Below are 15,034 nucleotides of genomic sequence, written 5' to 3'. Positions count from 1 at the left end.
CCAATCTGAGGAAATATCAGAAGAATCCAAGTGGAGGGGCTTCTATAAAATAACTAGTCTATTGGGGTGGGTTGAATTGTGTCTCCCAAATAGATATCTTGAAGTCCTAATTTCTGGTATACCTCCAAATGTGACCTGACTGAAAATAGGGTCACTGCAGATGCATTGTTAAGATGAGGTCATACTTGCTGGGCATGGTGGTACACACCCGTGATCCCAGAGGCTGAGGCAGGAGGATGGCAAATTTGAGGTCAGACTGGGCAACTTCGACACTGTCTCAACATAAAAAATAAAAGGGGTTGGGGGTAGAGCTCAGTGGTAAAGTGCCCTGGGGCTCTATCCCTGGATCTAAAAATAAATAAATAAATAAATAAAAAGATGGGTCATACTGAGGTGGGCTCTGACCCAATATTGCTGTGTCCTTCTAGAAAGAGAAGCAGAGACACAGATCCACAGGGGAAGAGTGTCAAGTGAAGACAGAGGCAGAGGCTGACATGCTGCCGATGCCACCAGGAACTGGGAGAGGCAGGGAACAACTCCCCCTTTTCTCCCTCCTGCAGGGTTCAGAGGGCAGGGCCTTGCTGACACCTTGACTTTGGACTTCTTGTCTCCAAAAGTGTGAGACTACACGTTCCTACTGTTTGAGGCCATCCAATTCATGCAATTTGTTATGGTGGCCCAGGAAATGAGCATACCTGTGCTTATCAAATGCTGATGTCACAAAACATACATGCAAAGACGGGGCTTTTTAGGAAGACTAAAGAGCCACGGCTATTGAATGTAACCCATGACTGGAATTTTCTTTTGGCTCTAAAGGACATCATTGAGACCCCTGGTGAAGTCTAAATAGGGTTTTCAGATTGAATAATAATATTATTGTCAACGTTAAGAGAATTTCCCTTTCTTCTTTTGTGGTGCTGGGGATCCAACCCAGGACCTCATGCATGAAAGGCAAGTGTGCTACCACTGAGTCACCCTCCCAGCCCCAAGCATTTCCTTTTTAAGAAACACTCATTGTGGGGGCTGGGGCTGTGGCTCAGTGGTAGAGTGCTCGCCTAGCACATGCGAGGCCCTGGGTTTGATTTTCAGCACCACATAAAAATAAATAAAATCAAGGCATTGTGCCCAATTACAACTTAAAAGAAAAGAAAAAGAAACACTTATTGAATTTTTTAGGGTAAAGGAACATCATGCCTGCTATTGACTTTCAGCTGGTTCAGAAGTCACAGCAAGTTATTTTGTAGATATTGACAAAGTGACTAAAGTTTAGGGTCAAAGACCCAGAAGAGGGATCACGATTCTGAAGAACAATACTGGTACTGCCTGACTTCCAGGCTTACTGTATAGCTGAAGTAGTCAAGACAGAGTGGTTTGTGAGAGAACAAAGAAACCAGCGGAACAAAATGGCCCAGAAATAGATCCACATGAATGTAGTCAACTCATCATTGACAGAGAATCGAAGACCACCTAAGAAGAGTTTTCAACAAATGGTGCTGGAACAACTGGACACGGAAAGCCTTTCCAAAATAACGCCTACTAATTTAAATTTGACAATAATTTAAATTATTATTTATTTTTATTAGCTTCGAATAATAAAATTTTAACACTTAAATTTTTGTTGCAATGTTTGCTGGTCAAAATTCCAGTCCATAAGTATAAAAGAAATTTAAATACAACTTAAAAAACAATTTTTTTTTTTTTGGTTAGGTTTCATAGCACTTCCGCTTCCAAAGTTAATGAAGTTCCAAAGTGCATTAAGCATTTTGGGACGGACTATGGCAGCTGCCTATGAGAATACTAATATTTACGTAATTTGAGTTAGGCATGTACAGGGATTTTTTGCTCATTCTTCCAATTCTTCCTAAGTCTGAAATTTTGCCAGACTGAAGATAAAGCAAGAGCCGGGCATGGTAGTTTGTAGCTACAATGCTAGCAATTCAGAAGGCTAAGGCAGGAGGATTTAAGTTCGAGGCCAGGCTCAGCAACTTAGTGAGACTCTGTCTCAAAAAATACAAAGGACTGGGCATGTAGCCCAGTGGGAAAGTGCCCTTAGGTCTTAGTACCATGATATTAATCAGTCAATCAAAAATAAAGAAAAAATACCTTGTAGTCTAATCGATTACTGAGTTAATGATTCACAGCCACCAATCTGATTTGTGTTACTTTTGAAATCAGGCTTTGTGTCTCTCTCTCTCTCCACGGTGGTTGGTATAAAGTACAACTTGCCTCTCACTTTGCAAGATCTATCCCAACAAACTCAGACTCTCAGCAGCTTTGTCCATGTGTTAGGCTCTTGGGAGGTCTCAGGGCTTATCTCCCATTCTCAGTCATGGAGGACATTCACTGAGCAACCTTAGGGTGCATGGTGGTGCAATCCCAGAGACTTGGGAGGTTCAGGCAGGAGGTTTTCAAGTTCAAAGCCAGCCTCAGCAAATTAGTGAGGACTGAGGCAATTTAGCGAGCCCGATTAGTATGATGAAAATATGTAATGGAACAGCTTGGACTTCTTTCCTGGGCTTTCCAGATGACATCCTGATCAAGGGCAGGCAAACTCACATAGCCCAGAGGCAAGACAGCAAAGATATACTTCTGTTCCTGTTAGAGTAGAGTAGGAGAACTGTGTGAGTCAGTTTTCCGCTACTGTAACAAATTCCACATATGAATCAACTTAAAGAGAGGGAAGTACATCATGGAGGGAGCATGCTACAGAGGAGGCCTGTTCACTTCATGGCCAGGAATAGAGAGGAGAAAAAGGAAGAGACAGGTATCCTACAATCCCCTAGAAGGGCACACCCTCCATAACCTCAAACCTCCCAGTAGGCCCCAGCTTTTAAAGGTTCCACCATCTACCTCCCAATAGTGCCAATTTGGAGACCAAGCCTTTTAGCACGTGGGCCTTTGGGAGAATATTCAAGATCTAAGCTGTAGCAAGAGGATTGGGAGGGGGAGAGCATTGGCCAGGTCAGTAGTGGCACAGGTGTCAGGGACCTTGTGGATTTCCTCCAGGAAAAATGCCACCTCTGTGATTCTTGTTGCATTTCATCTCTCTGCCTAATTACTCTGATAATCTGCAGTCATTCTCCATGACAACCTGGCTTATACACACACACACACACACACACACACACACACACACTCAAACAGATGAGTTATTGTGGGTACTGTAGGAATCAGCCTTCTGCATCTTCCAAGTCTTTGTTGATGGCACTAAGCTTCTGTGAGAATCAGAGAAAAAAACTTGTAAGAAGGTCTGCTCATTGCAAGAGCTTGATAAGCGGTAGCTATCATCATTGTTATTGTTTTAGCCAACTCTGGGTCAAATTTTATACTATTTCCACTTTTCTTTTTGAAGTAGCATATTTCCCTGATCCTAAGAAGCACACTGTTTCACACTTTAACATCTCTGAAATCGGGATGTAATAACATTTGATGGTGTATTATGATTGCCGTCAAATTGGATTAAGGTTGAGTTTATTCACATGGGGATTTTGACTTGCGCCTGCCAGTCACTTTGGGGCAGACTCAAATGAAACTAGAGTTTGGGATACCCTCAATTGCATATCTCTTTCAAGTCCCGAGAAGGGACCTTTTCGGGCTTCATGTGATCATGGTTTTTAAATTTTGCAAGAAAAATATATTTTGCACTTTTTTTTTTCTTAAAGGCCAGGTTATATAACCTTTGGGCTCTATCCCTGCCAGGGAACTCACAATACTATGAGACTACCTTAAAATAAATTCTGTAAATGACTGTACAAGTAGTACCCACAAGTCTGAACCAACTTGAGTTTCAAATTACCAGGGGGAACTATTTCTCTTCCTCCACTCAGTGGTAAAATTCAAGCGTGAAACTTCTCTTGCTGTTCTCTCTACAGGTCCTTTTCTTCCTCTATCTTTTCTATATTTATTACTTATCCCTATAGGGAGCCGTTTAGTGTCTTCGGGGTCTAGTAGACTCCCATTTGAAGTGGTTTTCTTTCTTAGTGGCACATTCAGCAAGGGCACATTTTACAATCAGTGAGGTATTAGGTTCCATGAACATAGTATGCTATAGGGTACAGCTGCTCCTTGACTTACAACAGGGTTGTGCTTCAATGAACCCATACTAAGTTGAGAATATCATAAATCAAAAATGTATTTAAACCAGGCGTGTGGGGTGGCACACGTCTGTAATCAGCGGCTCAAGAGGCTGAGGCAGGAGGATCCTGAGTTCAAAGCCAGCCTCAGCAAAAGGGAGGCAGTAAGAAACTCAGAACCTGTCTCTAAAATAAAATACAAAATAGGAAAATAGGGCTGAGTGTGGCTCAGTGGTCGAGTGCCCTTGAGTTCATTCTCCCATTACCCCCCTCCCCGAACAAAAACAACAACAAAAAAAAAACATTTAATACACCTAATTTATGAAACATCATAGCTTAGCAACACAGTTCACTCTAGAGTACTGGCAGTTTATTTTTGTGATCAAGTGATGGACCAGAAGATGCAGCTTACTGTTGCAGCCCAGTGTGGTATGAGCATATGGTACCACTTATCACTAGCCAGGGAAAAGATCAAAATTCAAAATTTGAGATACAGTGTCTACTGGATTTGTATCACTTTCACAGCACTCTGAAAATTAAAAAATCAGAAATCAAAATATGGTAAATCAGGGATGGTCTGTACTCAGGTTGGGTCCCGCTGAGACCTGCAAAAGTTTGTGGAGTTTGGACAACACTGCCCCCTAGAGGTCCCTATGGAATTGGAGTGGATTAGCCCCTTAATGACAACCAAAAGGGAGTTAAAAAACAAAACAGGAAGTGTTTGGGGATATTGAAACAGATGCCTGGTCACTTGCTTTTATTTCCATGGAAAGGAAATAAAAATTCAGCCCAGAGATAGGGTTATCTGCTTGAAGATAGGAAGTGGTTGGAGGTGAGTCCCTCCAACTGAGAGACTGAAGCTAGACTGAGAGTGAGGCTATGGGCCCTCACCCCTAGGGAGAGAAGAAAGTGGCAGACTGGTCCAGGTGTGTGGTCAGGGCCTAGCTGTGAGTTCATGCTGCCTGTGTGGATTCAGCTCGCCCCTCCCAGGGATTGCATTAGATTAAGGAAGAGAGGGAGAGAGGGGTGTTGCCTGACATGGAAGACCTAGGTCATCAGCGACTCAGCTCTGTTAATGAACTCTTCCAGAAGAGTTATGGTTATGGCAAGCAGTGCAGGAGAGTGGAAGAGTTGCCTAAGCCAAGTGGGAAGCCAGTGGAGCTGTTGGAATGGCAGTTTTATAGGTGAGATACCTACCTGCCTGCCTATGGGGAATTTCACAGAAATTGGGGGGAAAGTAGGATTTCTCACAAATAACCCCACCATTATGGCTTCAATCATTCCCACATACAGATCAACCTCCCAAACCCATCGCACTTTCCATCTTCTCCTACACAACTTCTGCTTGTACTTTTCACTATGGCAGCCACTGTCCACGTGTGGCTGTGGAGTTTTTGAAATGTGACCAGTGTGACTGAGAGACTGAATTTCAAATGTTATCTAATTTTCATGGATGCAAAATTGAATTTTGGCATTGAAGCAACACAAGGGCTAGAGATAGGGCTCAGGGGTAGAGTCCTTGCTTGGAGTGCGGGAGGTCCTGGATTTCATCCCCGGCACTGCAAAAAGACAAGACAAAATAAAACAGACAAACCCACAAAAACAAACAGACAAAACCCCAAAACACCCGAAGCAGCATAAAACATTTGTCCTGTCAAACTTATAAGAAAAACTCAAAAGGTTTTATTTATATTGAAAATTCAGAGTTTATTTTCAATATACGTAATACGTCTTTGAACATGATGTTGGTAACACTGGGTTACCAGGAGTTACTTAACTTGGACGGGATAAGTTTTGAAACTAATATCCTTTTGCTTCAAAGTCAAATGAATTCTTCTAAAAAAGGTGAACCAGTTATGTCAATTTGAACGTGAATATCAAAGGAAAACAATTTGGGGGGATCCTAAATTCAATTACTGGAAAACTTTTAACTATGTTTGAAACAACTTGGATATGTGAGTCTTCTGTATTCAAGTAAAAATTTTATGAAATCTTAATATGTATAGATCAAAAATTTGAGATGAAGATATAGTATCTGAATTGAGATGGGCTATCAGGGTAAAATACAGATTAGAAGACTTAGCACCTCACCCAAAGTAAAATATCTCATTCATGATTTTAAAATATAAATTTTTAAAAAAAAATAATGATGAAATGATAAGATCTTTAATATGATGAGATAATTTAAAATGTATTATTAAAATCATTTTCACCTAGTTATTTCCCTCTTTATAAAAAATGTGGCTCCTAGCTGGGTATGGTGACTCACACCTGTGATCCCAGCAACTCAGGAGGCTGAGGCAGGAGGATCGAAAGTTCGAAGCCAGCCTCAGCAACTTAGAGAGACCCTGTCATAAAATAAAAATAAACAGGGTTGAGGCTGTAGCTCAGTGGCAGAGCGCTTGCCTGGCACACGTGAGGCCCTGGGTTTGATCCTTAGCACCACATAAAAATAAACAAATAAAATAAAGGTATTATGTCCATCTACAACTAAAAATATTTAAAATAAAAAAATAAAAATAAACAAGGTTTGGGGTATAACTTAGTAGTATTGTACCCCAGGGCTCAATCTCTGGTACTGGAAAAAAAAAGTCACTTAACATAAGACCATGTAAAAGTTGCATAAATATTTATGGAGGAAGAGGATCTAGTCTTGGAGGGAGTTTTTCTCTAGGACTGAATTCCCAAAATAGTAATGTGAAGCTGCAATGCCACTTCCTCAGGGTGACAAATCACCCTCTCTCCCCCATGTTCTTCTCTGGCTCACCATCAGCCCAATGGCAAGGGCTGACCTCAGACCAGTCCCTTGATTTCCTGTCTCTCCTCCTTTGTTTCCCTCTCCAACATTCAAAGCACCACTAATAATCATAAAGTTGCAACAACTTGCCTTATAATCTAGTTAGCTTTGCCAGCTAGTCTCTTGAGTTTTAAATTGTGTTAGGTTGATTTATCTATTTATTTTATTTTTTTGGCAGTGCTGGGGACCAAACCTGGGGCCTCTTGCATGCTAGGCAACTGCTTCACCACAGAGCTACATCCACAGCTTTGTGCATTGAATCTCATACATTTTTTTTCCTGTCTCGAATGTCAATAAGAACTCTAGTGGCAGAAAACAAAAACGAAAGCACTTCTGACTTGGCCAAAGGAATTCAGTAGTTAATTGTTCATCTGCTTTGAAAATCCCTTCCCCTAAGATGCAAGGTGGCTTTTGTGTCCAATCTCAGAATTAACCTAAAAGCCTGACTCCCCATGGTGCAAATTACCTTCCACTCGCTGGAGGAGTGGAAGAAAACAGCACAGAATTTCCTTTTGGGCGTGTCAGGGGAAATTAGGTTTTCTGTTGACTTTGCATTGCAACCCATCTATGCTGGGATCTATTCCTGGTCCTGTTCAACCTTTTGTTCAAAATAACCAGTGTATATGATCTAATGAAGCCAGTCCCTTCAGCTGAGAAAACAGCTTGTTTTATTTCTTCACTCTGCTAGCAGATTTCTCTCTTGAAAACTTGTGTGCTGTTGTGTCAGGGGACGATTCCCAATGGAGACTGGGAGAGGACACAGTCTAGGTCACCCCTTTCCTTGATTCTGTTGGGTTGTCTTGGCCAATCCTTCACCTATCACATGGGGTTAGAGAACATTGCGGGAGGTACAAAGTGTGGACTGTTTCTGTCTGATCTTATTAAGGTTGCTGGATGATTTTTTGGTATATCTCATGCAGCATGTGGGATATTGTCGTGCTAAAAGTTAATTCATTGTTTTTCTGAAATCCAAATTAATCTGGGCATCCTCCTTTGTATATGTGTGTGTGTGTGTGTGTGTGTGTGTTGCTAGGGATTGAACCCAGGGTGCATGTGCATACAAGCAAGCATTCCACCAACTGAGCTATAGCCCCAGCCTGCATCCTCCATTTTTATTTGCTAAGTCTGGAAACCCCAGAGAAGATCTTAGATTTGTCCCTAAAGAGTCAACCCAGTGTTTCTCAAAATAGGTGAAATGGTTTAAGGGTTCATTAAAGAATATCTGTGGGGCGTTTAGACATAATCAGAGACCTGCATGGTGCTGGATGGTTCTTACTGAATCATCTTGCTGAAAAGCAACTGAGATTAGATTTGGATGTCTGTTTTCTTTCTCTCTTTTTCTTCTGCAGTGGTGGCGATTGGACCCAGGGCCTCCCACATGCGAGGCCAGCACTTTAGCACTGAGCTGCACCCCAGCCCATCAATGTCTGTTTTCATGTCTTTGATGACCTAATGAATTTTATGAAGGAGTCGTGCAAACTGTAATATGCTGCTGTACCTGTTTTGTTTTGTTTATCCTTCATTTTGACCCTTTTATAGGCACGTCTGGAATCCCTACCAGGATTGTAAACCCCCCAAAAAAGCAGGAACTGTCCTTTTTATTGGTGTCCCTTAAAGTCCAACTGGGCACCAATGCATGCCAAGAAGTGTTACAGATGATCATGAGGGTGAGATTTAAAAACATTAGTATAAAAGAAAATGGGGTCTGAAAGCCAGTGGATGTCCCAACAGTCTCTCTGGGAGTTCACACTGTGTTCCAGAAGTAAGGCTGGAGACCAGTGGGGTTGCCTGGTGTAGAAAGAGAGGTCAACCCTGGCTTAGCTGGAGTCCGTCGGAGGCCATTCTCTGGTCTGCTCCAGATCAAATGCTGTGTCCTTGACCCCAACACCAGCAGCCGCCTCCCTTACCACCTGTCAGTGTATGCTGCCAAAGGGTAATTGTACCAGGATGTTGTGAGAGGAAGTCTGGTTTAAATAAGGCCCTGGCCAAGTCAGGGGCAGGGGGCAGCAGTGCCTTTTCCTACCTGTTAATGAAGCCTCATTAGAAACAGCTAGAGCTTGCGCTGAAAACTGGAAGCTCCAGGCCACCATAGCTCTCCTTGCCAAAGGGTGATTAACTGAATGATTGACAGTAGCTGCTCTTTGAAGGTGTGCAGCTCTGCGCAGCGTGCTGTCTGGGGGAAAATGGAGAGTGCACATCCATTCTCCCCTCCATGGCTAGATAGATTTTGAGTTCTGCAACATGCATGGCCACTGAGACATACAAGTACCTCCCTTTGATAGCGGACCCTGGGATTTAGGTTTTGGCTGGGGCAACAATCACAGTAACAGGAAAGCAAGCAAAGAAAGCGTCCTCGGTGTCCGGTGCATCCAACATAGCTGGGCTAGCCGCGTTTGTCTTTGGGAGCTGCCCTTGTACCCAGGTGTGCAGTTACCAGGCAGCTGCGGAGGAGAAATGGATGCTGTCGTGTTAGGTAGCCTCTTGCCAAAAGCCGAGCCTCAGATGACAAACTGAATTATGTAGAGGTGTTGGGCACGCTGTAAAAAGCCCTTCTGCACTGTGAAAAGCCATTCTGCCCCTGTCACTTATTAATACAATTCCTTTGATCCTGCAGACTAGAAAGGAAAGCCAGGTAGAACAATTCCAGCCCCATTTCTTGCTTTGCTTCTTTTTTTTATTCATTTAAACAAACAAACAGGACTGGGGATGTGGCTCAAGCGGTAGCGCGCTCGCCTGGCATGTGTGCGGCCCGGGTTCGATCCTCAGCACCACATACAAACAAAGATGTTGTGTCTGCCGAAAACTGAAAAATAAATATTGAAATTCTCTCTCTCTCTCTCCTTTAAAAAAAAACCAGATAAATAAATAAATAAACAAACAAGGTTTCTTTTGCTTGGTTAGCCTTGGTGATCTGGAACCTCAGGTACGGAGGTCTTCAACTGTGCCTGTATCGGGTACATGCCTCTGTCTGGATTGGTAGCTCATGGGACAAAGACTGTGTTTGGATAGGTTGGTCTAATTCTGCATGAAACTTGACTAAGACGGACAGAAACTTGAGGGGAGGAATTCAGACATTAAGGTTGAGGTTGGGCTTTCTTTCTTTCTTTTTTTCTTTTGTGGTTTTAGAGGCACGATAGGACGCAGGTGGTGGTTTCAATTTTAATCAGAAGGCAGGAGGAGAGCTGGCCTGGGTTGGGGGCAGATGCACAAACTATATTTAGCTGACCCAAGCCCCCCCCTTCCCCCCATCTGAGAAGGCTGGGAAGGGACCCTGGAAGAAAATTCTGAGGCCAAGAGGGTGGCACAACCATGACCTAGTTAGTCTCCCACAGGTTTCAAGTGACGTTTCCTTTAAATCAGTTCATTTAAACCATGAGCCAACTCCTCTGTGGATCTGCACTTCAGTATTCATGCAGAGCACCTGAGAGAGGTCATGACATATGCAATCAAGCACTGGGCTAATCCCTCTGCGGCAAAAGTGGGAGTGTTTTGACCCCCCCCCCCCCACCAGTTGTGCCCTCTGCATGCTATGACTTTTGCCCAAGCAGCCCTTGGATATTGATAAACCCAAGAATGGTTGACCTTTGATGGTGAGGCTGATGGTATCACATTCAAAGAACCTTCCAGAAACCTGCAAGAATGGCTCCCTGGGCTGGGGGTGTGGCTCCGTGGTAGAGTAGTGAATGCTTAGCATGCTCAGAGCTCTGGGTTCCATCCCAAGCATCAACAGGTTTTAAAAAAGGAAAAGAAAAAGAAAAGTGATGCGTCCACCCACTGGTGATTAAACCCGGGAGGCAGAACTAGAGGCTGCACACAAAGCATTTAATTTGGAGAAGGACCAGGGAGTTTGCTCAAGCTACAGGCTACTTAAATGGAAAGCAGAAGGACGGCCCCCCTCCATTTCCAGGAAGACTTTTCAGCTCTCACTGAACCAACTAGACAATCCAGCAGGAACTGGAACTCCCCAAGCAGCGTCCGTCCGTTCAGTTGGTGAGTAAGGACAGGAGGAAGTTTCTCCACTAGCTGAAAAGAAACACATGTGAATCAGAAGCCATCGGTGAAGCACACTGGTAACATTATCAAAATAATAGGATTACGGGAAAGGCAGATGGGAAAGAATTTAGAACCACTGTGCTGGGTTTTAAATCCCTGTTCCATGGCCTTTTGCTGTGTGATCTGGGGCAGATGACTTAACCTCTCTGAGACTTTGTTTCTTGTCTTCACAGTGGGGATGATGGGATGCAGTCCTGGGGGACTTCAGGGGGGAGAAATGAAGATAACAGGAGTTAGGACTAAGCAGGCGGCAGGGCAGGCACTCACCAAGTGGAGCACTTCACGTTCTTGGAGTGGATTCAGCCTTACTCACTACTCCTGGTGTTTGTTTAAAATGACTCTGTGTATTTACTCAGATGTTCACAGGCATTCGAAAGAATCAGCTTTGTTAGGAACATCTGGCTTTTATAACCCCAAGAAAGCCATTCCATGAGAAGATGGTTGGAAGGGAGCCTGTGGGTTAGGGTTAGGTGACTTCCATGTGGCTCTCTTGCTTTCCCTCCCAAGGCAGAGCTGACACACTGCTGGAGTGACCGGGGGACCTGGCTCTGGTCCTGGTTCTGCTTCTCCCCTGCATGTCATGGTTCACCCATCTCTTCCGGCCAGGGCCTGTGCATTCTCTTTATGGGGAGGGGGGCGGTGGGCTGCATGATCCCTAACTGTCCCTTACAGCTTCTGTCCTGCTCCTTTTCCAATATATGGGACCCTGGAGGAACATAGGAGGCTACAGAACTATGAAAACAATAAATAAATAAAGTCCTGGATTTCTGGAGGGGAGTTTGGGATGGAGCTAAGCCCCACACCGACGTGGATGACCCTGGAATCCCTATCTATTAAGAAAAGAGTGGGGCTGGGGATGTGGCTCAAGCGGTAGCGTGCTCGCCTGGCACACGTGCGGCCCGGGTTCGATCCTCAGCGCCACATACAAACAAAGATGTTGTGTCCGCCGATAAATAAATATTAAAATTCTCTCTCAAAAAAAAAAATCTTAAAAAAAAGAGAAAAGGCTGTGTGCGTATGTGCTCATGTATTCATGTATGTGGGGCATGTGATGATGGCAGACCCTGTGCTGGCCAGCCCAAGTGCCATTCCTAGTGTCTGGCCTGCCTTCATTACCAAGACTGGAGTAGCCAGTTGCCTTCCTAGTGTCTCTTGCAGGTAGGTATGGAAACATGAACAGCTTCACTGGACACCTTCTCAAAAAAATTTTTTTTCTTCACTGATAAAAAGAGAGAGCCACTCAGGGGTAAGAGGTTTTGCTGCTACCTCTTCCCTCTCTCTTCTGTTGGCCATGAATAAGGATGTGATGTCTAGAGCTGTGGCAGGCATTTGGGCAACCACAGGGTAAAAAAAAAAAAAAAAAAAAAAGACCAAAAAAGCGAAGATATTGTGTTATGTTGGAAAGATGGAAAGAGCTGGAGTCCTTAGTGAAATCATTGAACAGCCTACATCCCCTATTTTTGAGACTCTGAAATAAATTGTTTCTCAAAATTTAAAAAATAAATAAATAAATAAAAATAAAAAGGACTGGGGATGTAACTCGGTGGTATAGTGTCTCTGGATTCAATTCCCAGGGCCACACACACAAAAGTACATATACATCTACACATGCATATATAATATACATGTATGTATATGTGAAAAAATATACGAATGTGAATAGAAAAATCCTGGAAGAACACAGCTAAACTATGGGAGTGGGAATGTGAGTGTGGTGTGGATGGAGGGAGCTCCCGAGTGATTTTTTCCTTTTAATCCATCCATCCTCCCTCCCTCCCTCCCTCCCTCCCTTCCTTCCTTCCTTCCATCCTTTCTTCCTTCCTTCCTCCCTCCCTTCCTTCCTTCCTTTTTTTGTACTGGTATTGAACCCAGGGCACTTAACCACTAAGCAACATCCCCAGCTTTTTTTTTTTTTTTTGTGCATCTTATTTAGAGACAGGGCCTTGCTGAGTTCCTTAGGGCCTCTCCAAGTTGCTGAGGCTGGCTTTGAACTTGAGATCCTCCTGCCTCAGCCTCCTAAGCCCTTGGGATTGCAGGTATGCGCCAACACGCCCTTAATGACTGGTATAAAGTTTTGGGAAAAAATAATGTTTAATGCACGCATGTGCATTTCCTGTGCGTGAAGAGGAGCCGCCACGTACCCGCTCTCCTCCCTGTCCAGCAGGGCGTGGTAGGAAGCCACGTCCTTCTGCAGCTGGCACTTGCGGGCCAGCAGGTGCGCGCGCTCCTGCTGCTGCTGCTCGGCCTCGGTGCGGATCTCGCGGAGCTCGGCCTCCAGTCGGCCCACCACGGCGCCCAGGTTCTGCAGCTCCATGTCGTGCCAGTGCTTGGCATCATGCAGGGTGTTCTCCAGGCCTCGTTTCTAGGAAAGAGCAACCTGGTTTACGCCCAGGGCCGACAGGCTGGGTCCCGGAGGGGCGGGTGTGCAGAGCGGGAGGAGGGCCCCGGGCTGGCTTGGTGGGGGCTGCCCATTCCTCTGGACAACGGCCTTGACCGTTTGAACACTGATGGGCAACCGTCTCCTAGGACTCATGGAAAAATCTAGAATTGTCAGGAGGCCAGGGTTTGGTTTAGTGTGATTCAATCTGTCCGTCCATCTATCTGTGTGTGTATATATATTTAATGGCAAGGAGGGGGAAGGAAGGAAAAAAGGCAGGGGTGGGGGAAGGAGGAAGGAAAGGAGAGAGAAGAGAGGACTCACAAGATGTTTTTCAAAGAAAAATCTCCTCTCTTCCTGGAGTGCCTGCGGGAGCCCTTGCCCTCTAGTGCCTGAGGCCCTGCCATCCATCCTTAGGTTAGAACTCGGGTCCTCCAGCGCCCTCTCCCACATCACTGCAGTTGGAATGGAGTCTCTGGCCTTCCACGCTCAGCATTTCCTTCTAGTATTTCAGTAGCATGTTCCTGCTCCTTCACTGTGGGCTTCTCACTGAGCCCCACCCGCTCTGAGCCACCAGCCTGAGGTGCAGCTGGTTGGCCTCCACCTCATTTGAAATTTTAGTGGTCTTCCCTAGGCTCCTGCCTGGGAACCTCTGGCACCCTGTCCCCCCAGCTGTGGGCGGCTACTGAACTTCTTCCTGGAAATATATCCTCAGACCTCAGATCAAGGTGTTCCAAATGGCGCCTTGTGGTTTCCTTCAGAATCTGTCGGCCCCTGGGGTTCTGGGCTTCAGCTGGTGAATCAGCCAGAGCTGAGCTCAAAGCTCTTTCTTCCCTTCCAAACGCCATCATCACTCTCTCTGGGGCTTCCCTCCTGTATGGGCTGGGAGATTTTCACATTTGTGTCTTCTCCTTCCCAGACTCCAAGACCCGGAATCAGATGCTCATCACCTTTCTCCTGGGGTCAGCTTAATGGCCTCTTTGCTCATCTCCCTGCTTCTGTGAACATTCCCCACACAGCAAGCACACTGCGTGTCCAGAGCCCAGGTCCGGGCTTCTGTCTCTTCTGCTTCACCTCATCCACAGCTCTGCAGCAGGGGACTGAACTCACAGAAGATCACTTAGTCCCTAGGTCTCTGGAGACTTGCAGGGACTTGTTGGATTTCTAAACCCTCCAGAAAGCAAAACAGCGCCTGCCTGTGGCTTTTGTGCCTGACTTCCTCCCAGTCCTGGTTTGGTGAATGTTGAGTAGACTTCAGTCCACAGCACTGGGGCATGCATTGGTGGCAAAGAGGACTGAAAGTCCAGCCAGCTTGGCCATCTGAAGTTTAGGTGGGCAGCGGGGACTTGGGGTGCACATTTACCCCCCAAAGTTAGGACCACAGGGTCTAAATGAGGTCACCGGGTGGCTGATCATGCCAACTCGGGGTAACTGATAATTTTATATGATACATAATAATAGATGCCATTTATTGACTGACCCCTCTGTGCTGGGCACAGCACTAGGGCTGGATATGCGTTACCTAACGAATCCTCCTGGTTTCACTTCATGAGGTAAATTACTATTCTGATCTTACAGTGGATCACATTTCCAAAGGCAGCTGCTACCATTATCACCATCCCACACAGTCTTTCTCAATGTGACCTTGTCACTGCCGTTCCATCAAGAGGGGGGTTTAATCTCCTTTCCTGTTGGAGGTGGCTGGTCTTGTCATTGCTTTCATCAAGAGAATGT

General features: G+C 45.0%; 1 protein-coding gene across 1 annotated transcript in view; it reads right to left on the bottom strand.

Moving 5' to 3' along the window:
- Positions 1-5,577: 5,577 nt before the first annotated feature.
- Bfsp2 (beaded filament structural protein 2) overlaps positions 5,578-15,034 on the bottom strand; it is a 72,141-nt gene continuing 62,684 nt past the window's right edge. Inside the window, exons 6-7 of the mRNA XM_026383928.2 lie at positions 13,065-13,285; positions 5,578-5,632 (exon numbers count right to left, since the gene is read on the bottom strand). Coding sequence (XP_026239713.1) covers positions 5,578-5,632; positions 13,065-13,285 — 276 coding nt within the window. The remainder of the gene's footprint in view (positions 5,633-13,064; positions 13,286-15,034) is intronic.

The sequence above is a fragment of the Urocitellus parryii genome, chromosome 2 (genome assembly GCF_045843805.1).
Source record: "Urocitellus parryii isolate mUroPar1 chromosome 2, mUroPar1.hap1, whole genome shotgun sequence".
Lineage (NCBI taxonomy): Eukaryota > Metazoa > Chordata > Mammalia > Rodentia > Sciuridae > Urocitellus > Urocitellus parryii.
This window is presented reverse-complemented; position numbering and strand designations above follow the sequence as displayed.